General features: G+C 32.4%; 1 protein-coding gene across 1 annotated transcript; it reads right to left on the bottom strand.

Moving 5' to 3' along the window:
- Positions 1–341: 341 nt before the first annotated feature.
- Positions 342–3,989, bottom strand: LOC127849667 (thyrotropin-releasing hormone receptor-like). Its single transcript, XM_052382415.1, has 5 exons — positions 3,650–3,989; positions 2,562–2,665; positions 1,994–2,128; positions 1,267–1,510; positions 342–349 (listed from the first exon to the last, which is right to left on the bottom strand). The coding sequence occupies exons 1-5, from the start codon at positions 3,987–3,989 to the stop codon at positions 342–344; spliced, it is 831 nt and encodes a 276-aa protein (XP_052238375.1).
- Between the last annotated feature and the right edge of the window lie 16,682 nt (positions 3,990–20,671).

Here is a 20,671-nt window from a genome sequence, read left to right on the forward strand (position 1 = left end):
ATGCGCATGATGCAAATGCGCATCAATTATACTTGTAATTTCGTATTACTGTACCTGCTTTATGAACATCAAGATTGTCTTGAAACTCTGTGCACATGCGGCCAAAATATATGCGTCTCTCGCAAATCGCACAACAGTGTTGTTGTTTGTTTGTTTGAAACATAGTTAGGACGTATATAAACATTTCGTTATATACACAATACATTTGCTTGTTGACGATACAACGTTATTAGAAATGGTTGAACAATTGCAATGAACTATGCAATACAATAATTATGTACTCGGAAATTATCCGCTTGACTGAATAAAGCGTAGTTGAGGTCAACCATGCAATTATCGCTCTAACCGGCTGCATAAGTGAAAGTCAGAATTTAATAGAGTATTTTAAACTTTATATGTATACAAGTATTTTTTTTTAAACAAGCAGGTTTCGGAATGATGCGTAGCTGCAAGCTGTTGTCAACCAATATACATGTACACTTTAGCTCATAAGACCTTCATGATACGCATAGTATAGTATGCAGTGATTTTTTCTCAGCCATTTGCCATTGAAACAACGGATACAGCACACGAACAATTAATTTCAAAGATGTATTGACTATTACCAACTAGCGTTTAGTAAGAATATCATATGTTATGATTCGTTTATTATGAGATTGTCGTTTTAGCTCCTTATGGATTCAGTACGTGTGATTACGTGCAATCCACAAATAAGCATGCTATATCAATGTTCATTCGATATTTTAATCTTGTGTTGCTGTTTTGTTGTAATGTATGTACAAATATTATTGTTAATTCAAGTATTAAGCATTTGTTTCAATGTGGACGACGACAATATAAATATTAGCGCTGGAGAAAGTGTTATTCCTTCACTTTTAATAACCTCGACATAAAATGTGATCTCCTTCTCCGATACATTGATTATTTTCTTCATTTGATTAGTGGCGATACAGATGATACTTAAACAGATTCTAATTGTTATTGTAATACTTTCAATTTTTTTTTTAATATGTAATGAGCTTAAAACGCGGTCAGTTCCCATATGTTCGCACTGTTTCTGCACCCGTTTAACAAAACTGTTGGATGAGATGCATATTACGCGACAATTTACTGTCGCATACACTTAAAGATTTAAAGTTCCTCTATGTCCCGATGTATAACTTCGGAATGCAATTCTGGAGGATCCGCGATGTATTGGGGTCACATTCCACAACGGAGTGCTATAGCCAAAACGTCCGCATCGTTTGTTTAAATCACGAAAAGCACCTCGAAATTTAGATGACACAAAGTTATATATCACCGGATTTATCGCATGGTTTATGTAGAAACATATTCGAGCACTATAAATTAGAAGCAAATATTTCTCAAGGCCGAGTCTTTCGATTGTTTCGAGAGCCGCAAACACCAGCCAAAGGCTCACAATTCTAAATGGTAGATGACACAGGAAAAAAATCCCTACAATGGACGCGATATTATTTCCAACCTGTCTATGCCGCTTTACGAAGTGGTGCTTTTCTATGCCTTGTCGACACTTTATCCTCAATATATGGTATATATGACAATTCATTGCAAACAACAAAAGCGCCGGCAAGACAAAGAAAACACTGGCCACCGATATAACGTACGCCTTAGACCGATTTCCAACAATTGGTACGCGACACACCTGAAACATATGTAAATTCAGTTATCGATGTAATTCTAAGAACCTCTAAATCTTCTAAATATCTTTTAAAACGCTGAAGCGAATACATATACATTTGTTATTACTACAGACAATGGCAACTCTTGATAATCACTGGTCTTAACATATTATCAGTGTAAAACAACCCCTCGGTCATGTTTAAATATGTGAAGAATGTTTTCCACCATACAAATTCCCCCTTAAGGGTCAATGCGTTTCATTTGAGGTCGGATGTTTAAGTGCATTTTCATTGGCATGACACATAAAACAAATGCCATTCGAAATTGATCACATGAACAGTCGTGTAGTTACCTTAATAGGTGTTCCATCATGAAATGCAGCATCCATGTATTTCGTAATGAAAATATATGGAACACACGACGCAGCAGAGAAAAGCCAGATACCCAAAAGAATCCACCTCACCGCTCGCATATTGTCGTCGACACTCTAGTCAATTAATAAACATGAGTAGATTCGTATCAACTAAATAGCTACATCCATACAGTTATCATATAGCATGTAAAATATTATACATATAAATAACTTATGTTAAATATTGATGGAAAGAATAGTGTATTATATTATGCATACATTATACAGTTTTTTTGATTTATAATTGATGTGCAAGCTTTTGAAACAGTTAACTGTGGCTAAGGTCATGCCAAATCAAATGCATTTTAATTGCTTCTACAAAATACACATGCACTTTTCATCCAAGAGCGAAGGGTATGCTAGAAGATCACTAAACGGGGTTTGTTTCAACATTAAATATGTACATCGCATGCTGCTATTCGGATTGCATATACATACTAAGCATTCCGGAATTTGAAATAACAAGGACACGTTTTAAGCTAGCTGTATCTCAAATCATGCTATATACCTTAAGCGGATATCTAACGACTCTATATCGCTCCAAGGTGATGGCGGTTATGGTCAGCACAGAAGCGTGCGCGACTGCATTCTCAAGGAATGGGACCAGCATACCTGCAAATACACGCCATATTTATTGAATGATTATTGATGATAAGCTGGTTCATTTAGATATATTTCTTGCACAATAGTAAAGTTATATTCGCGTTAGCTAAGGTGTGCGGGTTACGAGATTGCTTATTTCAAGTGAACTCCTAACAAACGCGTTATCAATATTTTATAACATTCACACACCAGAAAATACATTTCTAAATTTTACATTTATTGGGAAATAGGTGAATTGTTATGATTGTATTAGAAGCATCCCAAAATCTTACATGGGTATATTAAGAAGAATCAGGTCATTTTTCTAACACTACAATAGTATAAACTAATAATATCTAAAACACTATTGAAACGGTCTAGTCGCTAAGAATGATTTAATTGCTTTTCTTAGGGAAATGATTAGCATTACACCATCCCGGAAAACCCCAAAGAGTGACTATGTGATCGTTTAAGCGCGGAGCATTTATAAACCATGTTTTAACAGTCCAAGTTAAGTTCATGATAACGGTGTTTTTATTGTAACTGCCAGTCTTTACAAATAAAATTTGACATAATCATCAACATGATCGTACATATAAATTATTTTAAGAGCAATCACATTTAGGAAGTGTCAGAATCCATTTAATTACTACAGTCTCCGTTATTTTGTCCACCCATTGTTGAACTTAAATCAACATTGTGTAGTGTCTTTTATAGATCTCGATTACATTGTTGTTCAATTGTTGAGTAATCTGTCGGTATCAAATATTCAGTGATGCACCAAATATAACATGAATTCTTTTAATCAGCACCTTAACGTGGTGTTATTATAATTATGCCAAGACATACACACATAATTGTACTGACTACATAACATATGTATAACCTAATTGCAGCTTGCGCATAGGCATTTAAAAAGGATTAGATTGTTAATTACATGTAATATTGTTAATTGTTTTTTTGTTCTGCCTTACTTTTGTTGTATACTGTATTATAACGTGAAACAGCACTTACACATGAATTCATCGAACACCCAGACTTCCTTTGTAAATATGTCAACGAGAGCGGTTGGCATGCATACTAAGATGACCAACATGTCGGCGATGCAGAGATTTACAAGGTACTTGTTCACAGTGGTTTTCATCCGTCGGCTGCATGAGATCACAACGACAACCAGAATGTTGCCGACGATTCCAACGATAAAGATTATAGCATAAAAAATGCTTGAACTTATGACGATGTACTCCGGCGGCGAATGGATTTCAGACTTGGAAGAATTTTGCTCCGTCAGATTGTTTTCATACGCGTATAGTGCCGTCGAAAACGAATCATTTTGCGTAATGATGTCATCCATTTAGGTTTATTTATATGCAAGGTCGTTTTTGCTGGTTTTGTATTATATAAGACAAACCCTTAAATAGTTATGGTGTTATGTAAATCCCTATTTTTTTATTGAACCTTCGAATTTTTGTGCAAGAGATGTAGATTGAGCTTGAAATGTTTCATCAATTCTTACATATAATGAATACTTTTTATATATCAAGTTGATATAAATCCATATTTAAATCAAAATTTAATTTATAAACACATATCAACATATTTTTTCCAATGTCCTTTCACTGTCTTTATGGACAGTAATTACACTCAGAAGGGTCCATTGTCATCTTATATTATTAATAAATTAGTAAATTTCCACTTGATTATATTTAACGTACCATGTCATTTTGATCAACAGCGCTTTCCTGTCCGTAACTTAACACTTTGTTATATTCTCTACAGAAATACAATGCACAGTTTATGCGATGTAAACGTCTAATCATTTTGCGAGAAACGCTCTGGAGAGTTCCTTAATATACCAGCACTGACGGAAGCATTGGAAAAATCACCAATATGAAAATACGTGAAGCCAAACGTATACCGTATCAAACGATGAATGTCAAACTGTGCTTATCAAACAGCAGCGTTTCCTTGATAATCAATCTACATCTTTACGACTTTGTTAATAGTCCCAGTGCTGAACGTGAGTAAGAATGAAGTAAGCGCATTTGCTGTGTTATATTTGTTTACTTATGTTATCAGCTTATTGGTAAAGAAAGTAAATATGCCATTCAATTTATTACTTTCATGTGTGATTTATGTTGTTATTTTATGTTGCCGTTTCAGGCTCATATTATGCAGATGACCCACGGATAATATTCTCTTGAATAATTTAAACACACAAAGAAGCATTTAGCTTCTTAGATATACTGTTAAATATACTGTTGACAGAGGCAAGACGCCTATATTTGATACATACATGGTCGGTACAAATTAATCACACATAAGTTTTTGATAAATAAACATGCACAACATATAGAAATCTACACTACATAAAAATAAATAACTGCATTATTCAGTTAGTCGACCTGGTACAGGAAACGAGCACCGAACTCAAATAGTTTATCTCGATACCAAGCAAAAAACCTGTATAAAGTGTATGATTGATCATACGTGTAAGAAGTTCACTTCGAATATAGTGCAAAATAAATCACTGCGTGTATAATACATTGTTTAAACCACTACACTAATTGAGAACTTCCGATCAGCACTGCTAGTTTCGACGAAGGAACGGACGTAAATGTTATCATATTCAGTCATGATATGAATCCATCCAGTCCGCGCACCGATGGCGATTTCAAAGAACAACACTTGTGGGGTATAATGATAAAACATGCTCAACACCACAAAATACAAATTTGGAATAAGTAAAAAAGTATAATGAGTCGTAATAGTAATTATAACCTACTACATCATAAACTTGGTCGATGGAAGTTTCTTGTTATTAGCTGACAAGGGGTATTAAATTCGGGTTTGTGGTAAGAATTCGTATTCTTATATGCAAAGCGTTGTCCATATGAGAGATGATATTTGATGGCTATGCATAAATTATATTACGTTGTGTTTGTACGTCACCTTTACTATCCTAGTAAGTAGAAATATGGTATTGATAAAACTGCGAAAGCTCTCATGAACAATGCAATAACAGTTACAATGTAAGCTATACGCAACGATTATTTCATCCACTTGAATATTAGTATGTGCATACTTGCATATCAAAACGTTACTTTGGCTCAATGTTTTGCGCGATAAGTCGCTCGCTTAGCAATATTGATGCATCTTTTGTAAAATTGTCTGTATCCAATTGATTGTGACACAATCGTATTTCAACTTCACGTGTTTTGTCTGAGAGACACGAGCAACTGGTGGCTTGATTATACAATATTGAATGTCAAATATGAAGTTTGCTGCGCCATTTATAGAAGTGAAGCTGTTAGGTTAATAATTAAAGAAGAGCGTCTGAAATACAAATGTTTATGAGTACACATACACAACAAGGTGAACTCATCGTGTATTATTTGAAACCGCATTAAATTTTGTCTTTATAGAAATGCTTCTTTAAAAATTTCCTCGGCTTCATATTGCAACACGTTTTTTGCGGACGTTATAAAAAAAATGAAATTAAGCGTTTAAATTTAGAGAAACACTTAATTCTGTTTGTCATAAGTGATAATTTAACAACACTTGCAAGCATCACACTACAAAAACTACAAGCATACATCTAAAATTTCATATACTTCTTAGTTTTACCGCCTTGAAAAACGGAGGTATCCAAAACGATGCCATGCTACATAATACACGTGAATTAAAGATGATGAAAACCGTTTTATGTTTGTGTTTGTGTTATAGGATGTATATTAATCGTAAAATAGTGTGTTTAATATCACCTTAAACATAACAACATTAAGGAATAGACACATTCAAACATCTTGTATTGAATGGGATTGATTTATGTTTTGTTACGGTATGTTCGATTTTTGTATTGATAGATTATCGATGCCTATCCCTTGATATAGTATAACATATCACATGTTAATTTGTAATCGCATGTCAAGTCCATGGGTATACTTTTATATCATCCGCAAATATCTTTCGGAAATCGTTAGTCAGTGCTGTAAATTACTATCATCTTAAACTGGTCGAAACTATGTTGTACAGCAAAAGCGGTTCTTTTAAAAATGAATGGTACATACATAGCACTCGATATGTTTTACTGCATTCTAGATTTGTATACGCACGTTCAGGTATAGAGCATCACACTCGGTTTGAATAAGACATCTTATAAGGATACGGTGCAACATACCTGACGTTGGTATCAATAACGTTTCTTCAAAATAGATGACCTTCTAAGTTATAGAGCGTGGGTTACTATTGCTTGTTAGTCTAAAGCATTCACATACGACTACCTTAAATGTTTCTCTTTTTTTCGCGTTTATGAATCATCATTATTGTTAGAGTGTTTGATATATATAAGCATAAATAATACGATAAATGTATTTATGTGAACATAATGACGTTCATTGCATTGTCATTATCATACAACGACATTTTGTTTAGATACTCAGTGAGGTTTGACTAAAATTATATGGCTGAAATTATATGCATATTCGCTGATGCACTTATACTTTTTTTTATTCATTAGTATACAGTTTAGATATATTAAGCAACACCACTAAGCTATTCATCACACTTAAAACCATTTAAATGTGAATATGTAAATACAAATGTACATAAATGTAAAGCGCAATTATCATATTGACATCCAAGAAACACATCCCTTACAACAATATACCAATTTTCGATTCAGGAATGCGTTATACGCCTTATATAGCTGCTAACATCACTGCTAGATGTGGTTAAAATGCATTCACATGCAAATGTCCATCCGTGTGGTGTTGTTTTATGTTTCGCATTATACTAATACATCATACACTTGTATTTCCTTGTCTGTTTTACAATAGTAACTATTAATGTTTAACAATATAGCACTTTTTTTAAACAAATCATAGTATAACTTGACCACGGTATTTCAAACCATGAAATATACTTTGCAGTTTCGTTTTGATTTTCAAAACCGGACCAACATAATATATTGAGGATTAATTTGCAAGCCTTGGAAACGGCAGTTATGCAAGTGGACCTATCCAGATATCATCTGGGGAACGTAATAAATGCTTTATCTGATAACTGTTACATGTGACATTGCATTGAAGAAAACCTTACCGTTACTAATTAAGCATACGCAATGAATTGCATAACACGTATCATCCGTCAAAACATCGATTTATTCAGATGGGATAGACAGCCAAATACTGTTCATAAAATAATGCTACACGACATAGATTAAACGAGAATCCATTTAATCTAAACTGCCTATGCAGAAAACACAGTGAGGACAGAATGTTCAGTTTTTAATTAGTTAAAATAATTGGTTCAGGATATAAGGTTATTTGGTTAGTTTCAACAAAGTTTATTTAAACCACGGTTGCGATTGTTAAAATATCAACAATTACTATAAATTGCACATTAAAATATATGTATAGTGGAACTTGTTCAGAGTTCAGTCATTTATATAATGTGCATTATATTTCATGCGTAAGACTTTCGAATTTAAACACGGAAATAGTGTTCAGAAAATGTCATATGCTTGTATAAGGTCTTATTCACTACATCGTGTATATGTTTTATATATTGTAGATTTGTATTGAGAATCGATTTATATATTTTTCAATAACATGTGTATACAAATAACCTTTAATTCAAATTTATATTTGCCTTGTTAATCGAGGCTGTATTCATGATTTTGCTTAGCATTTGATTTTACTTAAATGATCTAATATATGTCATGTTAATAAGCAACATGATGTTAAGACCTCATGAGAATGAAAGCGCTGGCGTCCTTTAAATCCATACAAATTGTTAATACCGAAAATTAACTGATATTACTAACAAGGAATACTTAACATTATTTACTAGTAAAACTCGTACACTATCTACATAGGAATGGGGAGTGTTACATGCTTGTCCACTCGCGTATTTTGCACTTAACGAATACAATTACAGCAATAAAATATCTATGGAGTTCATGTCGATTTTTTTTTAATATAAAGCTCCTTGTCACAGAACTGAGTTTAACATTTGGTTCAAATTAGTTCTTGCATTATATTAAGGCAATCAACGTATCGTTATGAATTTAAGTCGAAGAAGCCACTTACAAATATGAATCGACCTTACCCAAAAATGTGCAGTTAATAAATATACAAATATAAATGTAACGAAAGTCCATACGAGGCTTCTACCGTTTTCAATGCACGTTTATATAAATGGGTACGAATATTATAAGTTTGTTTATAAAACTTTTCTTTAGCTCGAGGACATTGGGCTTGAAACATTTGTAGATCATATACATTTGACAAGTTTTGTATCGACATTGCGTTTATGCTTTTTTAAAACATAGAGTTATGGTATTACAAACAAGTGTTAGTAAGCAGCTTTGATTTGTCTTGTAATACTCGATATATCATATCAAAACGAACTGTCCAATCAATTAAAACGCAGACATCGACATAATAGAAATTAAAAAGTACTAAATATAAAGTAAACTTGTCTTATTTATAATTAAATCAGTGTACAAATCCTATATAAGAGCTATTATTGTATGATGGATTATTCTTAACTGTTCATCAATTCACACGTTGAATATTGCTGGTTAAACAATTATTCCACTTTACCTAAAGTCATTAACATTGTATAGTTTGAGCTATCAAGTAGTGTGCGTTCGTCGTCAGAAGGCAACAGTACGCAATACAGGTTGAACTAGGCAATTGACCGAGTGGGTAAGGGTTTTAAAACTAATCCAAGCGGTAACAGTTAATTTATGAGCAACATATATGACAACCTTTCACGTGAAAGAATGAAATATTAATAATAACAGTCCTTTAAAACCTGCAAATTCCAAAGAGTATTCATTTGTAATAATCATTTTCGCGAATCGTTATTTCGAAATTCATGCTAACCCGTCATGATTAATGTATGTTTTATCATTTAGTACGCATATGTCATGCTGAATCACATTTGTAGAAAGCAAATGATCAAAATAAACAACCAATAAGTTATGAAAGAACTTATTATATATAAATTGATGCAATGTATTTTTCCCGAACACGGGACAGCATATGGCAGCAAACGAGAAGTACAAAATCTGCAATGTCCAGCACACATCCAAACGTCAGCTGCTAAATAAGAGAAATGTTTCTTGATCGCCTTTGCTTTTTAATTATAAGAACTTGAACATGATTTTGGTCCCGCTTAATGGGTATGTGGAACATTGACATAATTAGTTTAGTATTACAATCAAACGAAGTACAAAAACAACCTAACATACATAAGTAGCTGGGACATACAGTGTTTATGGGATTATTGTTTATAAATGCACATAACGTATTAGCTGTCAGGTATGTGACTACACAAACATAAGTCAGTATGTAATAAGGAACAAATCTAACATACTTATATGGAGTTCTTTGTTACCTCTTAAGGGCTACTAAAATATACTCCGCATGTGCAATACATACATGGCAATAAGATAAGAGACGTGACTTTGATTCGGCATTACACATGCCGTCAAGTTCATGTATTACTATTAAGTTATTTGTCCTTGTCCATTACTTCAGCAGAACGTATCACGTATGTTTCTCTTCTTCGAGTTCATGAAATAAGCCGCACGTCTTGTGTACATTGTATTCTATATGTAAACGATGTGAACGTACTGGATCAAACTAAATCAATACTTAATTTTACATCAATACATTTGCAAGATTGTACGTGGATGCCGATTTTTGTTTCATGAACCTCATTGCTTAATTGAGGTCAAATATTGGGATTCTGGGATAATACGTTTGCTTTTGTCCATAGTGGAAGTTAGGAATACAAACTCAATGTATATAAGACGATGTATAGTCAAGCGGATCTGGCAGATAAACGGCCAAGGGACGAAATCAAATGCATTACATAAAGGGTTTATTTAATAACTAAGTCGATACAATCGTTTCTTATGGTTTCAATAAACGCAACATGCTATTTGCACCTGCTCTCTCCGAGTATAATTTGCACGGTCAAACCCCTTAGTCACCTATCAATTAGCCTATTTTATTAATATCCAAGTTTCTGGTCGTTTGAAGGGAGAAATAATTACAAATGTGCGATATAAGCAACAATGTTAGCACGCTCATGGACTTAACGAAGAAATGCAAGTAAGTATATATGTGCTATTCATATAACCACCCGGTCAAATATTGCCATTGTGACACTCGTTCATGAAATCGTTTGTGCCAACATTAAGAAGACCCGTATATCTTACAGTAGAACGTGTACCAATACTATTTTCTGTATTGTCACAATTATGTTTCCAGACGTTGTAATAAGCAGAGCTATTTAAAATGTAAAGAGAGCATGTTTACGATTGTTCGTACACGTGGTTTGCTTCAGAATTATCTGTCCATTCATTCGTAACTATATATTGTAATACATTAAGTAAAATAAATAGACAAACACTATTTCAGATAAGTTGGCAGGAACCAAGTTTAACTGAATCATAAAAATCATAAACATGTTTAAAACATATATATTTATAAATCGTAGTCTTATGATTACAAATACCAATGGTTAAAAATGTGTTTATTGGAAATATTGTCTTAAGCTTGTTTGAAATAACTTTCCTTACAATAACATATATTTGCTTTCTTATTCGTATTGCTATTTGGTTCCTTGTTTGCTCCCCTGGTCTTGTTATATCTGGTTTGTCCTCATATTATGTTTTCCACAATTATTCATTACGAATATACATTACTTGTAAACAAGCACGTGTTCTTTCGTATGAAAAGACACGTGAGGTGTTAATGATGTCGTAAATCGAACAATCAACTTTAAGTTCATAAAAATGTCAATTATCAACAAGACCATTTCATAGTGCACTTTCCTTCAGACAAAATGACTGCGATAATGTGGGGTAATATTTGTTAATTAAACTAAAGCTGATCGAGTGTTAACTAATTGATACAACCTTATATAAACTTGTACAATTTAAACAAGCACACATGTTGTGCTTCTTTTAGCAAATGTTGGTTATCATGACACATGATGATGTCATTTATAATGATATAGGACGTTGAAATTAAATCAATTTGCATCAAAGGCAATTGTACATTACTCTTTATGCAGCAGAAGCCCGTCAATAATATAATTATAATGCATTTTAGAATTTCATCGCATTTGTTGTTTCTGATAACGCTAATAGCAATATTCAGCACGTTTTATTTAACAGTTACTATTTGCTAAATCAGAAACAAAGTAATCGTTTGTTTAGGTAAAATTAACACAATAACTAATTTAATACTTAATGTGTATTTAATCATACACACAAGTACGTTTGCAACACTCGCGGTATACAAATTACTGATTATTGGACCAAGAATCATTAGGGCCAATTGTCTACACCCAATATGTCTGTATATTTGCACGACAACATAGTAGCACATCTATTGCAGTGTGATATAAAGGAAAAAAGACCTAACACGACTATGTTTTTATTTGATTCGTCTGCTAACAAATATGTTTAAAAAACTGTCAAGGCGTCATTATCAACATACATATTTGTTATTGAATGGTACCTAATTTCTATTAAATAATGAACATAAAGGCGACACACAAAGCTTAAGGCAATAAATTATAAAACAAACTCCATCTATGTTTCAAAGTCATTGCAACAAACGCGTAATGTATTTCATCATGATATTTTGTCTACGTAATGTAGGAGATTATAAAAATATATGATTAATTCAATGTTACATTGTAAAATTGTATGTCAACACGTGGCGATATCGCTTTTTACAACATAAATGAAAATAGGGAAAATGTATCACGTATATGTGTTGATTCTCTGTAATTTTATGTAAAGAAGAAAGTGAACATGTGAGAAAAGGATCCTGTGACAAGAAATGCATTGTTCTTTGGATTTGAACATACAGATTATTATATCAAAGAGGCCACAATGTGTCATTCTTGCAAATGATTTAAAGGGATATACTTATATGACCGAGATAAGTTAATTTATAGCCACCCATGTGTGCAGTAAGGTGATACAGCATGCACTAGTCATGCTGTACTAGTCAATACAGTTCTAAACCAGTCGCAAGACTCTTTCTACTACACACACAATTTAGAAATGTACATCTGAGATAATAATATACATGTATCAAATGCATTTAATCCTTGCTTTAAGATCAAGGTTACGAGTAACAATTTAAAAGGTTTGTACTTGTTTCCCTATGTAGACATACATAAAGACCGCATAATGTCTTGTTCATAAATATTCATTGTATAAAGGGATTTTAAAATACATTGAAATTAACTATTTCATCACGAAATAATGTGTCAGGGGCAATAACGGAAATTGTAGATTTGGGACTTTTATGGCTAGTATAGATATTTATTGTTTATAAACGTGTTCCATATTATACATTCACCTCCTCTATATTTTTTGGATATACTTGAAAAAAACGAAGGTAGGGTTACTATATACAATGGCATAGAAACACAAACATATAATCTCATGAAAGAATACTGTTTCAATATGAGATTCATATACATTTTCATAGATTCAACATTAAATTACTGTTCATGCGTATTAATTCCACTCAATATATATTTCATCATGTTATCATTGTTTTTGTTCTACAGTTTATAAGCCACATATGTCGTAAACAATCGCTTATGTGTAAAAATTAAGCTAACGTTTACGTGCATTTTATGTCTAATGTTAAAATATTCTACTATACCTTTACTACCACTTTACAAAAAGATGAACTTTTATCAATTATTTAACGTAGAAAATAAGACAGGGTATAAGAATTCCATGCCATGCCCCTATTATACATTCGAAATGACAACTGTGTGGAATCGAAAAAGTATATTGATTTTCATATTTTACATTGTTGTCTCGTAACCCTTCTCTAATGAGCTTGACTAAACGTTGTCTCCACACATTATGTATAAATATGTTTTATTGGATTAAATATGTGTGTCTCAAGACTATGCATTTAACAAAATATTCCCAACAGTGATCATATGTGCTTCTGCAAAGTCATGATAATTTTCCGCCATTTGGTGAAGTCTCATATCTAAATGCATTTCCATTCATATTCTCAAAATGGTATACTTTTTCAGTTTATGTGTAACGGTCAAACGAAAAACGAAAACCTATAATGAGGAAAATACCCACAATCAAATATTTTTGTAGATATTGAAAAAATTGCGTCTCTCTCTCATGGATACTAACTTCAGTTAGATGCATGTTAAGGCCCTAATGGCAATAAGAGTTCAATTCCTTGAACAACTATTGTATTTTGTTTGGCTTAATGAACTCATCAAACATTACGCTATATGCTCTTCTTAAGGAAAAACATTGTATCATTAATGCGTTTGAAATATTGTCCCAAAGTACTATATATTATTATATATATATTACACAACTTAAACTCCAACATAGTTAACCCTTTTCTTCGTTATGCGTATTTTTTTAATATAAGTCACTGTTCGAATTAGTATTATTTATGTATTAGTTTATTACAACTTCACTTGTTTCGAAACTTATATGTTCCATACTAGCGCATACGACAAGTCGTCTATAATGCTATGTCTTTATGTTCATAAAAACGAAGACATAACTACGCTACTAATAGGGGATAGATTTATTAAATAACTTATACACAACCAAAAACAGTAGCCAGCGGAGAGGATGAAACAATAGAAAGCAGGCAGGGTTTATCATGCATACATATCGTATAGCATTATGATCGAATTATTGTAAATACAAAGAATTTGAGTATTCGTTTGCTCGGTCACTCAGGTTATCGTTATTGGAAGCCTTAACGATTGAGTTCAGTTATAGTTCATATGTTAATGCCCCTAATATACAGCTCCAATATATTGCTCAGATGACAGCGGCTAAAACATGTATATACACTTTTTCAAACGAAAATAATCTGTATTTAAGAAACTTCTTGCGATTGTATAAACTGTTTTCCATTGCGATGTCAATTCCCGGGATTAAAAGTCTGTGCTGTTTCCTGTCATCAGGCCTGGAGTCAGAAAAAATGTCAACATGTTTACATATCAACAGAAGATACTAAAATGATATATTGTTTATGCAATTACAAAAGAAGCTTACGTAATCCGGCAATTAACCTCGGCAAAGTTGGTTGATATATGAACTTTACTTTCTTGCACATTTCTACAAGTTCAAACCAATATCCAGCGTTTGTATGTATTGGATAAGAATTCACGGAATAGTGTGAGATAAAGAACGTGTATGTTGTTTTGTGGTCTGGAATTTGTGTATTTGCATGTTCATACTTTTATAGTTTACTTATTGTATGTCATCGATAACCCGACCCGTATTCGTGTATTTAATATCTGGCATATGTAGCATCGGGGACAGCAATAAGAGAGTTTTATGCGTATTTAATCAATAAGAGTTGTTCATCTCTGTGTCATTAAAACGATATGCCCATGTGTATTTTGTCAATACGATTTGTTCATCTGTATTTCATCAAAATGAGAGGGTCATGTGTTGTTATCAATAATATATCTTCGTGTGTATGCCATCGCTTAGATATGTGCATGTGTATTTTATTTGTAAAATCGATTATTAGGCAACATCACTGTACGCAACATGTTTTCTGAAATATTTCATGACCTTGCCAGTGTCACAAAATTACTCGGACAATATACACAGAAGCGTGTAAACGATGATTGATTACTTTTGTTTACGATCGCTAGACATTTAACTGACGGTTAAGGTATATAATGAATATTTATATTTTATTTCAAGAACTTGCGTGGTGCTTTGTATTTTCGGTATCTTGGTATTTTGGGCTCGACATATGATGTATCCTAAAGTTGATTTACTGACCATGTTTTAAACCCCACCGAGTCAGTACGATTTCGCGTAACTGACACTACACTAAGGTGTAGACTTTAAAAATTTACACGACAATTTGTAATTGAAATTGTGAAAAAATGTGTTTGTTAAACGGATGAATACATTACTGCATGTTTATCAACATATAACACTGAAGCAGTCATATGGTATGGACGGCTCATATGTGGAAATTACCTATACGTAAAATAAGCGTTCATATGGATACATACCATGTTTAATTACAGAATGAACGATTTACCACTATAAACCAAAAATAAAAAATACTCGTTAGGCGGTATAACAAGCCTTATGTAAACAAATATATGACTGTTAAAAATGAAGCAACAACGTTTTTTTTACTGAAGTTTTGAATGGTTTGAATATTATCAAAGTAATTAAGCCATACCAGGTCGCTGCGTCATTCAGAATCAATAATGATCCATCTTTGTTATGTAATTATTACTCATCCTCTTATTTGCTTCAATAAATGGATATACCTGCAAATGCGCTTAAAACAGTCCACTCTTGGGGTGTAAAATTAGTCGACTTTAACTAACATGAATATTGTCCACATTCATATGCAACTCACGATTGATGTTAACTTGTTCTTACAAATGTCTATCACATATAACGTGATTTCTCAATGTTTTCAATGGATTTGCGATGCGTTAAAAAGAACACTTCAGTCACGCGATGAATATAATTATGTTTAGATTGATATGTTGACTTTTTAGGGTGAAATTGTTCGTGTTATAATAAACCATCATAGATCATCATATTGTGAACCTATTCAAATAATGTTTGCGTGATATCAAAAATGTTTTACAAGTTTATACTAAAAATTAAGACGAAAACTAATATATCATAAAACAACGTGATAAAAAAGGTTCGATTCTCAGCGCAGGCACATTTTTTTCAAGTCGATATACTTATTTAAAACCTTGCCAAATATAACAGTTTCGTTATACAATTATTTAATGATAGTTTTCTTTAATTTCAAATATGACACTTTTTGGACAAGTCCCATTTAACGGACCCACATTATTGTATCCGTCTACACACAGTCACGTACATGGGGCACTCTTTTCAACTGTAGTTAACGGATAATATACACTTAAACATTCATAATATTTCGTTATGGTAATAAAGAACGGAGTCTAAAGTTAAAATCAGTATCTGTACTTAATAATACAAAATCCATGTATTAATATAGATGACCGGATTTCGAGATACATGAACATTCAAGTTCAGTCTTATAGAACATATTTCATATTTCAAATACAATATTTTATACGCTGCAATATGCACGCCGTAATACCAATACCAATCAGCACTCATATTATTGACTCACCTGATGTATATTTCTCGTAAAATATAAGTGAAAATGCCATAAAATGTTCTAAGGATATATCGTTTCTTCCCATTATCACAATAAACTATGTTCATATCAACATATATGAGCGTCGAACTGCTATGCACCTACAGATGTTTTCTAAAATCTCATCAGTAAAAATATGTTGCTTTGTTTAACCGACGGATTGCCATATAGTATTGATTACATTGATTACATATTGATTAGCTGTCCACCTCTATAATAAAGTGAACGAAACAATAATGGGTATAATGTGAAAATGCTTCTTAATTAAATAATAACTAAATATTATATGCATGCATTTGACGAAATTATTTATGTTGTAATTACATACAGTTCGTTCCTTATTAGTACGTATGCGGGGATACTATAATTGAACACTATATAATTAGTCTTAATTAAAGCACACGGTTGAGCGCATTTTTTTAACATATAAGCTTTATAATAAATACGGGTATTCATAAAGAATGTAAAAGCCAGTAAAGTCAAAAATAACTTCAACTATTATATACTTTTAGACGATGAACTAATATTTTATGAGACACTTTATCTGAAATTTATTTAACATGTGAAGAATTTAATTTTATTTCGCGAGAAATACGCATTTCTGTCAATTATTTATAACAAACGTAAATGTTTTCTAATTTGTAAGTTTCATTCCGCCATAAGAATTTATATGTAAAATGTTACATTAACGTAAACCCTTTTGGATCTACCTTTACGTTAGGAATTCACGCTTATTTCTGTTTGGCTAACGAAGATAATTCTTTTCTTAATTGATATCTTAGTGTATATTGTATAACTTCGTCAATATAAACGAATAACACAATTTCGTGCATGATTGATCATTGTTCATAATATGACTTCAACGCAGTTCATTATATTTCAATTGCGTTCCGTGAAAGAAAGTTTGCGTCTATACTAATTTTGCCACACTCTCAGGGATAAACGATTATTCTTATCTAGTGCAATAAATCCGACAGTTCTGAGTACGCGTTTTTTTTAAAGTAGATCATTTAAAATACTCGAAGAAGTGCATATAGGTAAATAGCCCGTGTTTTCAAATTCATTATACCGATTGTATGAGCATCAACATAAAAAATCATTTTAAGGTGTATAGGTACATGTATTACTTATGGTGAAGTTATACACGGTCGAGTATAATGCTTTATATAATCATCAGTGCGTTTAATAAAATCATGTTATATTTATAATTACGCAATGCATCAAATCATTTGTTAATATTCATTTACAGTATCACAAAGACAATGTGTAATAATAGAAAAGTGTAATATTTAAACAAATATACATACATTTAATTTTGTCATAATATACATATTTTATTAATTGTATGATGAAGAAATAGTAACTTAATTAGTATTTAACCTGATTTAAATATTGCCTATTTCAAGGAAAGTGTAAATCTAACTTGTATCTTTTTCATTATCTGTCAATACGACGTCAAATATATCGTTCAACCTATTAAATAAAGACATCGTGATAAATTTTCCTCAGATGGGCTTTACAGTGTTGATGATATTTAATATGAAATACAATTAACCAAGAAGAGGAAAATGCCACTTTGAGCGCATCCCTTAAATTCCAAGAATGGAGAAAGATAAATAAACGCAATCTATTTTCCATTTCCGTGTAAATGATGGATTTTAGGAATACCCTCCGTCCGTTCATCCGTCGGCCCGCCCGTTCGTCAGTCAGTAAGGCGTTAGTAAAAGAGGATTCGCCCGGCCAGAATACTGCGTAAAACAACATGGCAATATCCAGCACAAAGTGAATTTCAACATAGTAGGTACTATTTAATTTGACACAGGTAATAGATAGTACGTTATGATCTTTTCCCGCAAAAAATATGTACACTGCGGAATAATGCGATCCTTTCTTTGCAATAGGGAACCGGAATCGGTGTTCGATCTGCTACACACACTCATTAAATCTTATATGAATATGTCATGAATCAGGTTATCCAACTGTTTGTTCTAACATCGAAAGAGAAAATCAGAAAGAGGAAATCAAAAAGTTTGGACATTTTGCTAAAGGTAACACAAAACAACAAAATTGTCATACATAATTAATTAAACATATTTATAAATGCTAAACCAATTTATGGTTTGTAAATACTATATATCGTCAGTGCAAATCTTAAAAACGCATGTTTATCTCGTGTTGTTGGTCAATGCATTATTAAGAAAAACAATCTTCTCCAATACTCACTCTTAAGTTGAGTTTTTCCTAAATTCACGAAATTGTAAATATTGAAAACACAATGCTATAGGAAATAAATTATACATACTTTTATTGGAGTACCACACTATTTATGATTGTCGATGCCCCTTCTAAGGAGGTGATTCCAGTTTTGATAATAGTTTATAGTTGGTTTTCTTTGAAAAAGTATTGAATACGAACACGATTGCCTCTCCGCCTGAAACATTTCTTGCAGTGTCCTTATTTGCTGTACTAAATTGTCTGTACGAAAGATTTTGTAATAAAATAACAAAATAACAGTCGGTAATGTCAGAAGGATTTCAATAATGACACATCTCATAGACGTAAACAGGATGCATGTTTACGCTCAACGATGCTTTGATAAAAGAAGCCATTGCCGCCTATCAAGGCAACCCTCGTTATTACATATAATTTGAAGACGCTATCAATGACGAATTAAATAAACATTTTCAATGTAATTTATGTCATTACCAGACTAGTTTATATATCTGACCTCGTTTTAATTTGGGGCGCACATCGCTGCGGCGAAAATGCTATCACTTATGTATTTGAACACGATATTGCAATTTCGGATTTATGTTTCTAAGGTCTCTTAGAACAGTGTAATATAATCCATAAGATGTTTTTCAGTAATTGCATAGGCTCGACCTTATTTTTTTTCAACGAAAACTTATCTTAATGGTGATTAATAGCATGCATAATTTCCCATTCGTACTGCGCCATACTTTCTGAACACTTTATATTATTTGAATGAGGTTGCAGTAATGGTTCCACTGAAACAAGACATGTATTGCAAAGAATAGATACAGGTCTTGTTAATTATGCTTTGCCCAACGTACACCTGTTATAATTAATGACACACCTCATTAAGTTTTAATATTCACTTATTTTAATAATTAACAACACTTACATCATGTGCATTGAAAGCTTTATTTGAAAGAAGTATAACATGCTCCGCTTGCTTTTATTACATAATAAAAGCAGCAAACGGACAATATAAAAATTAATTGATGGAGTAACATGGTTTGTTGTGTATATTATTTATGCGATTATAATTTTTTTTAAACGAAGATAACAAGGCAAATGTTCAACGAGTTGGCTCACCACAGCGGCGCTCTGTAATTGTTTGTGGAACGTTACGAACTTCAGTGATCATATAATATAATGCTTGTGCTGTCTTCGTAAACCTGACATTATTTGATTCATACATATACGCGGTTTTCATCATATAATGTTTGTTGAGTCCTAGCGTGTACCAGAACTGTTCATGATTTCTATAGCGTCGATTTGCGTTGATCCTGCAGTTTGAAGACGTATAAGCCCTCAGAACGCTTGTCATAAATTAACATAGTGTGAATGTCATGTTAGATAAATGTGTCCGGATAGTATAGGTGTACTGATCACGAAATTGTTTGAATATGATATCAAAGAGTCGTCTTATGTCCGTTAAAGGATATAGAAGCATCCGCGATTCGACACTAATTATCAACTGGGTTCATATAATTTATTAATAATCAATAGGCATATTACTATACATTTATGCAAAGACACGCACTATTCTTGCAAC

The sequence above is a fragment of the Dreissena polymorpha genome, chromosome 11 (genome assembly GCF_020536995.1).
Source record: "Dreissena polymorpha isolate Duluth1 chromosome 11, UMN_Dpol_1.0, whole genome shotgun sequence".
NCBI lineage: Eukaryota > Metazoa > Mollusca > Bivalvia > Myida > Dreissenidae > Dreissena > Dreissena polymorpha.

What these genes read in the sequence shown, in the direction of transcription:
- LOC127849667 (XM_052382415.1), bottom strand. Translation starts at nt 3,989, where the DNA reads ATGGATGACATCATTACGCAAAATGATTCGTTTTCGACGGCACTATAC. An exon ending in TCGTTAGATATCCGCTTAAG is followed by an intron (nt 2,129 to 2,561) that starts GTATATAGCATG and finishes TTAATTGACTAG; the next exon opens with AGTGTCGACGACAATATGCG. An exon ending in ATGATGGAACACCTATTAAG is followed by an intron (nt 1,511 to 1,993) that starts GTAACTACACGA and finishes GGCATAGAAAAG; the next exon opens with CACCACTTCGTAAAGCGGCA.